Source organism: Lepidothrix coronata, unplaced genomic scaffold (assembly GCF_001604755.1).
Source record: "Lepidothrix coronata isolate B3197 unplaced genomic scaffold, Lepidothrix_coronata-1.0 Scaffold107, whole genome shotgun sequence".
NCBI lineage: Eukaryota > Metazoa > Chordata > Aves > Passeriformes > Pipridae > Lepidothrix > Lepidothrix coronata.
Window position 1 is genome coordinate 3,406,628 of NW_016690287.1, and position 11,341 is coordinate 3,417,968.

The window sequence follows — 11,341 nt, forward strand, 5'->3', positions numbered from 1 at the left end:
ACCCTGAACTACAGATGGAATTTTATCCAAAGCACTTCTTCCTGAACACCTGAAGCAAGGCTGTGGGCTAAATCCTTCTTCCAGATCTTGGTTATTGGGCATCCAGAGCCTGCATCAAAGGCATGGCTCTGATTCTAACTTTGCTGTGATTTATAGGTTTATAGGTTGGACTCGATGGTCTCAGAGGTTTTTTCCAACCTAACTGATTCTGTGATTATGCCATTCCATGGGAAAGTACAAAAGAGTCTTGTTATAAGTTCGAGGAGTGTTGTCACAATGCGTAGTGTACAAGAATCTGAGCACACGAACACTTCAAGGGAAGACACTGGGTTTTTAGAAGGCAGGACTTGCTTTACTTTCTATTCCCAGCCAATAAACACAAGACACCATCCCATTCCCATTTCAGTATCACGTGTTTCCTAAAGGACCTTAGAAACAAGTGACTAAATATCCAGGCTGAATGTTCTTGGTGTGTCAAAGCCAGGTGGGGAACTCTTCTTAAAAAGACCCTGGTTGCTGCTCTGGCTGCTGGTCGTTTTTTTGAGCAGCTGGTTTTCATCTCTATAGTTTGATAGAGGTTTATTTTCGGACTTGCAACTACAGAATTGGAAACTGTTGTCTTAGGGAAGGTAAGGGAAAAAAAGACAGAAAAAAAGGGTATGTTACCTCCATCAGGAGAAGAAGTATTTATATACTTGACTTTTTAAAACAATCTAAAGATAATGGTCACAACCAGCCTCAAACCTCCCCCAACCAATGACTGTACTATGAAGACAAGCATGGATCTATATTTAACCATCTAAGCTTATAAGGAAAGGTATAAGGGAAACAGTGGTAGTAGTGAATTTAATTCTTGCCTGTTTTGATCCAAATGCACTTCCAGCATTCCAGCCTATGTAATATGCGCAGTCATCACAATATGCTCAGTAACTGATTGTAAATACTACTCCTGAACAACTCTTTGCACTGGTCATTATTTTCCCTTATTCTACACCTTCCTTAGGAAAGCCCAACCAAGGATCAGGATGATGTTAGTGCTCAAAGCACCCAAAGGTCAGACCTGCAGCTGGTAGGAAAGAGGGTAACTTATCTGGCAGCTCTGAAATAATGCCAGCTTGTCTCAGCACAGGCTCTCTTGCTTCCTTTCCTTCTACCTCATCTTCCCAGACTTGACTGGTCATGAAACATTGCCCAGGCCCTGATTACCTGTTGATGGCAATTCCTTGATTCTTGTGGCTCCATTTGTCTGGAAGGCTCAATATACTGATAGGAGCTGCCCCTCCCTGGAACAAGCAAGAGCCTTCTTTTGTATAGCAATAAATTCATCTGGATTATTCTTCCCTCTGCCATGCAAGAAGTATTTGTGCAAACACTGCCCCTTTGCAACATGCATTTCATTTTCAAAGAGATTAATTCACACAATGAAGCCTCTGCAGACTTCTTTCTTTCCCTCTGCAAAGAACATGTCCCAGATAAAACTCGTATCACACTTTCAGGGGCAGAGCCTGGTAGCTTACACTGGATGAGAAGGTGATGCACAGAAGGCTTGCCCAGCAGGAGTCCTGAGGACCAAACACACCTCTTCATGTTACAAAGCATTCTGTGTGGTTACACTCCAGATCACTGCTAGGGTTGTGGGCCTCATCTTGCAGTCTTTGCTCAGACAACACTCCCACTGACTTTCACAGAACTTCTGTGAAGGACACAGGACTTGGCCCAGAAGTTAAAGAAAAGGCTTCTCAGCTTTCAAGTGCAGATGATTAATGTCCCAGAGACAGTGGGCAGAGGTTTGGCACACTGTACAAAACTGACTTAAAGCTGAAATTTTCCTACTCTTTCTTAGACCCTTCACTGACACAGGCTCTGAAAGCCACTGGTCTGAGGTGCTGCACTGCAGCCATGATGAGAACATCCTACTCGCTGTAGGATTCAGAGAACAGACCATGCAAAGGGCTGAGTCCAGGGTTTTACACAAGTTGCCTTCTGTCCCTGCAAGTCTGCAAAGATTTTTCCTTCCAAGTTTTGCACTCCACTCAACGAAAACCCTGCAAAGCTCCTCACTGAGATGAGTCTCTCCATTACAGCTCATGTTCAGAAACAGGCAGTTCTTCTTCTTGAAACTCTGACATGCACAGGCTGTCCTTCCCCAAAACACATCAGCCCCTTCCAGGCCCTCACACAGAAGCACCAAAGCACCAAAGCAGTGGCATGTGCAGCCTCCAAGAAGAGAGTGGAACACCAGGAAGCAGCTGTGCATCTGTGACTCTGAACAGGATGAGAGAAGAAGAAATGAAGGGCACTCTGAAATCAAGAAACAATGCATGGTTCTCTTTCCAGCAGCAGTGTGGCATGTTCCACACACACCCCTGTAACCACTGCCCTCTCCCACTCCTCCAGGAGTGACCCCCTGGCTTGGAGCACAGAACAGGCACACAGTCAACCCCTGAAAAAACATTTCCAAACTGTGGAGCGCTGTGCAAAGAGTCAGACGGGGAATGAAGGGTGCAAGCAATGGACAGATGGAGGTGTGGGCAAAGTGGAAAAGCAACATGATCCCAGTGAGCAAAAGAAGGACATCTCTATTGGGCTTAAACAGGATCCTCCCACCCTGAAGAATCACAGAATCACAGAACTGTTAGGGTTAGAATGGACCTCTGGAGATCATCCAGTCCAACTCCCTGTCAAGGCAGGGTCACCTGGAGCAGGTGACACAGGAATGTGTCCAGGTGGGGTTGGAATGTCTCCAAAGACTCCACTACCTCCCCGGGCAGCTGTTCCAGTGCTCTGCCACCCTCAGTGTAAAGAAGTTCTTCCTCATGCTGAGGTGGAACTCGTTGTGTTTTAGTTCATGGTCATTGCTCATCTTGTCACTGGCAACTACTGAAGAGAGTCTGACACCATCCTCTTGGCATCTACCTTTGAGATATAAAATTCTATGGATTGATCAGCTCCTCTCCCAGTCTTCTCTTGTCTAAACTAAACAGGCTCAGCTCCTGCAGTCTCTCCTTGTAAGAAAGAAGCAGCAGGCATCACTTTTGCCAAGCCATATTGTAAGGACAAAGGCTCCAAATGCAGCCTCTCAATGCCTTTAAATTTCAGAAGTCTCCTGAGGGAGATTTTACCTTGCACAAGGAGCCACCAGTGGGAGGAGAAAACGAATGACAAGGTGACAGACCAGGCTATGCCTGAGCATAATGTCAATCTACACAGTCTTACTGTGCAGTGAGCAAGGTAGCTGGAAGAAAGTTGTCCTTATACACGGGCAATTCCCAGCCAATAGATCAGCTCGCTCCCAATGGCAGCTCCCTGTTTGCACAGCCATGGCACTGGCAGCACCACCTGGGCTGGGGGTGGATGCTGCTTACGCCCCCTTCTCATGGAGACCATTGCAAGTGCAGGGCAGCAGAAAGAGAAAACTTATTATTCAGGGAACAAGCTTCTGTCTTGCTCAGCAGCCATGTGTTCAGATGGGACCAAGGGCAAAGAGGAATACATTCCAGTTTCGGTCATGCTCATGTGAATCATTAATCACTGCAAGGGCTGGGGAGAGGCTGTGGGTTTATATCCAGGCAGCTTGTTTCAGGAACTGGGTTCAAAATAAAGGCAGAGAAAGGGAAAGAATGCCAAAATGATCAAATATGACTGAAGGGAATACACAGAAGAACTGAGTTATCATCTCCTTTTGAGGGAGGTTCACAGGGAAAGGAGAATAGAGATGAGTATCAAAGCGATCCTACACATCCAGCAGAACACCCAGTAACTGTTCATGGTTGCTTCCCTCTCTGTTTGCTGACACAAAGTGTTGCAGGACTGAGATCACAGCCGGCTCTGTACAGGCAGGGAACACTTGGGAATTTCGGGTATAATGTTTTTGCTGGGAGATTAAAATGGAGCAGGCAGTGAAGAAGAACTCAGGCTAGAGGAATAAAGTTCAAAATATGCCAGATTTTGCGCGATACACTAAAGAAAAAGTACTTGACAGCAGAGAAAGCTGTGCTGAGATGAATCAGGATTCACTGTTGTGCTCCAGACCAGAGCTGTGAGCCAGGCAGCAAGGTCAGGTCTGGGAACAGTAAAGAGTCAACCACACATGGAGGGAGCAAGGGAAGAGCCAGCCACACGTCAAAGGAGGTCATACTGCTGACAGAACACAAATGGGGAAATGAAAAACCAGGCTTAACCCAAGCTGGTGGAGAGCAGCAGGTTTGAGGGAGAAAGAGAAAGAACAAACAGAACAGCTGGTGAGAGCTCTGCAACAAACAGGACAAGAAAAGGAAATGACAACTGGATCTGGAAGGAAGTCTGATGAGAAAGGGCTTTTCTTCAAAGAGTGGCAGTGAAAGGGAAATACATTAGTTACAACATTTCTACAATGGAAATGGGGGTAGGAGTTCGCTGGTAAACTGAGAATGTGGGAGTGAGGGCTTGGGTAAGACCTCTGCTTTCAAAATGGCAAAGGGTTGGGGATCCTCCTCAAAACTAAATGCCAACACAGTGGTCTGTGGAAAATGGGATGAGAAGAAAAGAAAACCTACAGCCAGCACCACAGTGCCCTGACTTTTGGGAAGCTCTGTACACAGAATTATATCTTTCATTTGTAATCTCAATTTGCTGCCTCTTTAAACTCTACATAAAGGACTTCAGTTCGTGCATTGGAGACATATAACATGAGAGGCAGATCACATGGGGGAAACACATGAGATAACTGCATGACTAGGCTTAAGGGATGGAAAATTTGGATCTCAGTGAAAGGACTACTAAAGCATGGAGCTAACTATCAGAGAATTCATAGAGTGGAAAGAAAACATAGACTTTGGAGACTCTTTCACAGCCCCCAGTCTTGCAATGGTTTGGTTTTATGGAAAACTTCATGGGCAAGGATTATAGACCAGAATTTGAAAAGTTAAAGCATAATGAAATTCTAGGGCACTCAAGAAAATGTCCTCTTGGATAAAAAAATACAAACCAAAACACTCTTGTAGGAAGTGAAAGCAACAAAGGAGAGGGAAGACTGGTCTGGTTTGGAAGACCACACGCAGATGTGTTGGAGGTTGATGGCTGATGGTGTTGTGAGGATCCAGAGAAATACCCATGGGAAAGGCAGTGTGAATGAATTATGAGTAAGGGAAGGAGGCAAAGAAAGAAGGCAAAGCTGATTGAACATATTAATGCTAAAGTATAAAGCTGAGTAGTCTGAAATGGCTGATAAATTACCAAGAGTGATCCTGCAGAATTTGAGCAATATTTCTATCGAGCCCTGTGGGCTTTTGTGTGAAAAGGTATCATGGAGCAGAGGGAAAAGGAGGGAAAGCTTGAGCATCATGGTAACCAGAAAATCAATTACCCTAAGACAGCCCACATACAATTCTCTAAAACTGACCGACAGGGGTAGGAAAAACTGGCCTACATTTTAAAAGCAGTCACTACATATTAAATACCAAGAAGCAGCAGCAGACATTCAAACCCAAAAGCTGCACCCAGTCTTCCTTTCCTCTGTGCAAACACACAAGCAGAACAGTTACTATCACAAAGGACTAGATAGGTCAAACTACTGAATTCAAACACTGAGCCATACACTACTTGATAATAACTCTGGAAAATACTGCATGCTGTCTATCTGTTCCAGGTCTGGCTTCCAAAAAATGGTCTTACCATTAACCCTTTGGATGAAAATTCTAAAATTCACTGAGGGGACAAAAAGCCCACCACCAAAAAAACCAACCAAACAAAAACTGATTTGCACACAGGTATAAATTAAAAAGCCTCTTTTCCACAGAAGCAATGATCCTCATTTAAACCTTCTGAAACCGTATTCAGCCATACGACACAAAGGTAGTGAGTGTAATGTTCCATATGAAACACATTTGTTTCACTGCTTTCTTGGGAGTCAAGTTAGAAAAAGAATCCAAATTTTTTTTTTTTTTAAAAAGTCATTACGTTCTGAATTGTCATTCCCTATGTTTCAGGGATGTGGTAGTATCACACACGTTAAGATACCATTTTTACCTTTTATCTGGACAGAGTCCAGTTAGTGAAAAATTTAAGAACACATTCATGCAATGCATTAGCCCAATATATTTTGGGCTAATGTACTATAACAGCTTCCAGTATTTTGGTTGTCCCACATCTGTCCTTACAAACAATCTTTAAAAAAAATCAGTGAATGGGCAGAGAACAGTATGGTCTAACCCAGCCTTACAGACTTCACTGCACAAGCACTGCAGGAGCAGGACTGCAATTGAACCACAGCTCCCCACTGCAGGAATTCTGGTTTTACACCGTAAATGGGGGCCTGATTCACAACAGTCCCATGGGATTCAGAAGCTGCTCCCACATCGTGTATGGATGGAGGGGATGATGTACCACCAGTAACAAATCTGCCCTTTCAACTTCACAGCAAGCACCCAGAGCCCCTCAGCCCTACCTGTTGCACAAAGGGCAATGAAGGTCTGCGCATGCTTCCGGATCAAAAGCAACTTGTCTTTAGGGAGAGGCACCTTCCTTAGGATGTGTTCGATGAAATCATGAGGGGTGACGGCTGCAAGGTTCCACTTCAACTTCCCTAGCACCACCAGCTCCCATTCCTGCAGCAGAAGGAAGAGAAGAAAAGCCATAAGCAAAACTGAACAAATAAACCAACCCTAGTTCACTTATTTCTCTGATTATAACTTTATCACTGCTAAATTGGTTTTGCTCAAACCTTTTTTTCCATACGCCTCTACTGCTTTGAAGTTGTTGACTTTATATTCTTTTTTTTTCTTTAAACACCAGAAATGTCAAGCTCTACTGAAAATAATGAGATCTGGCAGCTCCTGCCAAGGTTTTACTTTTTTTTTTTTTTTTTTGCATCCAGTGCTGAATGCCCACCCAGAAAGTTTAGCCTGCAATTAGATATTGCCAAGGTCACTGTGGTCCTTTCCTAGTAACTTCTTTTAAATGGCTATAGTCCTTTCTTTATAGCCATTTAAAGCCCTAGGGATAGCCATGCACAAAAATAACCTAGATATACATTCCTTTTTTTCAAAACTGGGAAGTTAGCTTGACGGCATTCCCTCCCAAAACTGTATTCAAAATGTCCTGCAGATAAATGTGATGGTGCTTAAACTACTTCAAGACAGGCTTTGCAGGAAGGAAATGCAAACAACACAGCCAAGAAGTAGCCTGTGTAAATTATCTGCCAGTAAATCATGCAGGATCCATTCCCACATTCTTCGCACACCCAAAACTCCCAGCAAAATCAAAGGAAAACTTGGGCGTGTATGTAACTACTGGCCATTCCCCACAATGGGATTCCATGTGGAAATGGTGCCCAATCACCAGACCCAGCCCCAGGGTTCAAGCAGGGCTAGACCTAAACTAAAACTAAGTTTTGAACACCTTTCAGTGCCCCACAGAGTGAACAAAGCTCAGGCCTCCAACTCGTTTGTTGTCTCATCTACCAGCTATTTGGTGTTCACTAAATTCCATGCGCTGATTCCTACGTCCCGAGGATGCACGACCCTGACAGAGCCAGGTGTGGTGGGGGAGCCCCAGCTGAGCTCGTGGAGCTGGCAAGCTGAAAAAGCAGTCCTTTAATTTTGCAGCTGAGGATACATCAACCAGCGTTACTGAGAGACCATAAACATGGACCCCACGATGCCATTCCTGCAGCCGTTTCCCTGGACATTCCTACTGGATTATGACAGAGCCCTCCACAGCCTGAAAAGTCTCACATCCACATATAAGCAAAAGGCCACAAAAACCAGGTGGAGATTTTTTTTTCTTTCTCAAGAAAACCTGTAAAATGTTTGAACATAATGGCAATTACGTAAACTAAAGACTGCTCTTCCCAATATTTCTGATGTGACATGGAACAGTAAATCTAGAGAACTGAATACAGGGAAGCAATTAAAACACATGCCTAAATGCACATGTAGGATGCCTAAATCCTACAAAAAAGTAGGGACATCATTCTCCTATGGGCACCACAGCACCTCCTCTGCCAGTCCATATTACCAAGGGGACAATGCATGTCCATGAGTTTGCAGCCTTTGCAGGGCAAGCCTCTTTACTCTGAGGAAGCATGAGCTCCCAGCCCCTCCCCAGGGGGAATTCCCAGTGATTCAGAGGAGAAATTCTCCTGGGATTCAGATGGCCATGTGAATCTCTTTAAATTCTCAGTGATTCATAGGAGAAATTCTCCTGGGATTCAGATGGATGGCTACTTGCATCTCTGTGACAGAGCATCCATGTCACCAAGGGGCTCTTGTGCATGCCCAGCACCCCCTGCACCACCAGGTAAATGTTAGTTATCCCCTTCAAAAATTATTAGCTATTCCCTTCAATAATTTTCAGTTTGTTTCTGCTTTCTCTGTGTCTGGGCTGAGCCCTCCATGGAGAATTAGCAGGGACAGGATGGTTTAACAGACACAGGATGGGTCAAGCTGGGAGGGACCACAGTGGGGCATCTGGTCCCATCTCCCTGCTCCAGCAGGGCCATCCCAGAGCACATGGCACAGGATTGCGTCCAGAGGGTTCTGGAATATCCCCAGCGAGGGAGATTCTACACCCTCTCTGGGCAATCTGTTCCAGTGCTCGGTCACTGGACAGAAAAGAAGTTCTTGCTCATGTTCAGCTGTAACTTCCCGGGCATCAGTTCCTGCCCGTGGCCTCTTGTCCCATTGCTGGGCACCCCCGGGCAGAGGCCGGTCCGCCCTCTCTGAAGATGACATTTACACACACACACATATATCACCGGCCTCGGCGATAGCCCGCAGGCAACACCCGCCGCGAGGGGCACCGGAGCCACCCCTTCCCACGTCCCCACCAAGGCGGATCCCCCCGAATTCCTCAGGGAGCCGCCCCCGCCCGCTCCCGGCACGGCCGCGTTGCTGCCGCCAGGTGGCGCCGCCGCGCCGCCCGCCCCGCGCACGTGCGCCCGGCGAGGTGTCCCCGCGGGACGGGACAGAGGGACACCCCCGGGACACCCCGGGACACCCCGGGACACACGGACAGCGGGACACGGACACATCCTCCCGGCAACCACAGCACCCCACGGCGACCCTGGCAACCCCAGGGTTTCCCGCATGAGGCGGGAAGGAGGTCTGAGCGCCGCATGGCACGGCCAGGCAGCTTCAGAGGACAGGGGACGTCCCCGTGTGTGTGTCCCCCTGCCACTCTGGTTGACCCCCCCGAGTGTTGTAGTGCTTTCTGGCCATTCAGAAACCTGGGGAAAGTGTGGGGTTTTTTTCTTTTTTAAAAAAAAAAAGGGAGGAGATGGGCGGCAAAGTGATGGGTGCCAGCGAAGGGCAGGGAAGCGATGCGGGCACTGCCAAAGAGGAGGGGATAAGGGGGCTGCTTACCAGCAGCTCTTGGGGTTTGATGGAATTGTCCGTGTATATGCACAGCTTCTCGGCTGTGAGGGGGATTGTCTCTTTCAGCTTGGAGGCCAGGAACATGCACACTGCCCCCAGCAGCTGCAGATGGCACTTCCGAGTGGGCACCACAGCTAAGAATCTGTCCAAGTAATTCATGGCCAGAGGGAAAACTTCTTCTTCGCACTTCTGCTCTTCGCAGACCTGCAGGCGAGGAGCGTGGGGAGGGATGGATGGGGTCGGAGGGGGGGCACATAGAAGGGATGGGAAGAGAGAAAGAGACAAGAAGGAAAAAATAAATAAATGAATGAACCCACGAAACAAACCCACTGCCTCCCTTGCTTTGGCTCCTGCTATTTTTGTTTCCCGGGGAGCTAAATTTTGGGGGAGGGGGAGATCTCCGGAGACGCTGGGAAGGCTGTCAATCGGCTTTCACATTCCTTTAGTTCATTCAGTAAGAAATGAATTCAAGACACTGTGTGGGAGAGCCGAAAAGCCCCATCCAGCAGCAAGCGAGCAGCCTCCGACTTTTTTTTTTTTTTTTGCGACCCAATTTTTTCCTTTTTTTATTTCGTCATATTTTCAAAAAATCGATAAAAAATATCAAAACATCCCCAGGGGTCCCGGTTTTGGGGCCGGCGGCATCCCGGAACGTTCCCCTATCGTTTCCGACAATTGCAAAAATTGCCCCGCGGGGTGTCCGCCAGCCCTGCGCCCCCGATCCCGCGGTGGGGGGGAAAGGACGGGAGAGACGCAGCGAAGGCGAGGTGGGGTGGGGAGAACCCGAGCCGCCTGGATCCTTTTAGCACACGGAGCGAGGGGCGAAATTCTTTCAAAAATTCACCAAAAATCGGCGCCGCGGAGAAAAACTACAAATCTCACACGAAAACCAAGCGGGGAGTCTGGTCTTTACGACCCGGGGGGTCTGGACAGGGAAAAGTGCCCCCCGAAGGAGATGCGAAGGGGCAAAGGATGGGCGGCGGGGCTGCGGGGCTCTGGGCCCGCGGCAGCACCGCCCGGGGCATCGGGGCGAACGGGGGGCTCGGCGCCCGCCCGACGGGACCCCGACTGCCCGGGGGTCCCGCTCCGCGGGGCCGGGGAGGCATTCCCGACCCCCTGGAAAAGGAAAAGGGGGGAAGCCGGGCTCGGCGCCGGCGAGCAAAGCCCGCATGCAGCGCAACATGGCGAGGAACAGGCACGTCCTACCCAGTGCATACGTGGGCATGGAACCCTCGCCGGGCAAAACGCGGGGGGACCCCCCGACCCTCGCCCTGCCCCGGGCGCAACTCGCTTTTCCCAGGAATGCCTCGAACTCAAGCGCTCCCGGAGGCGGCTTTGCTTTTTAACTGCAAATGACTTTTCCAACTCACCCACTACCACCACCACCCCCATCCCCAGCACGCCGCGTTTCCTCCCCTCTCCTGCACCCGCTCCACGGAGCCCCCCGGAAGGGGCGACTTCCCCCGCGGGCTGCTGGTGCCCCCGCGCCCCTTCCCGCACCGGGGGAGCTCAGGAAGCGGGGGAGAAGGAACAAGAAGGAACCCCACGGCGAGCGGAGGGACGAGGGGGCTGCAGGGGGAGAGGGGACGGGGTCGCTCTGCCTCCCCCCCGCTCCCAGGGTGTACAAACCTCCAGCATCCAAGTGGCCACCATCCTCCTCATGAAGGGCTGGATGTCCTTCTGGACGCACTTGAAGTAGGAGCACTGGGGCAGATACCTCTCCTCTATGGTTAGTAAGTTGTGCAAAACGCGGTCATCGTAGAGCAAGTTCGGGTCGGGCAGAGCTCTCCTCATGGGGTCCACCTCGCAGCACAGCAGCTCCATGTTTCCAAAGAGATCTCCCTCTTTCTCTGATGGGAAAGGTTTTTTTCTTTTTTTTTCTTTTTTTTTTTCTTTTTTTTTTTTTTTTTTTCTTTTTTTTTTCTTTTTTGGAGGGGGGGGAAGGGGTGGGGAAAGGAGAGGGGTAAAGGAGGAGGGGTAGGTGGGTG

General features: G+C 48.5%; 1 protein-coding gene across 1 annotated transcript in view; it reads right to left on the reverse strand.

Annotated features, from left to right (window-relative positions):
* The window catches only part of CCND2 (cyclin D2), a 32,521-nt gene extending 21,344 nt beyond the window's left edge, over positions 1 to 11,177 (reverse strand). Inside the window, exons 1-3 of the mRNA XM_017823984.1 lie at positions 10,983 to 11,177; positions 9,342 to 9,557; positions 6,425 to 6,584 (exon numbers count right to left, since the gene is read on the reverse strand). Of these exons, the coding sequence (XP_017679473.1) occupies positions 6,425 to 6,584; positions 9,342 to 9,557; positions 10,983 to 11,177 (571 nt within the window). The remainder of the gene's footprint in view (positions 1 to 6,424; positions 6,585 to 9,341; positions 9,558 to 10,982) is intronic.
* Between the last annotated feature and the right edge of the window lie 164 nt (positions 11,178 to 11,341).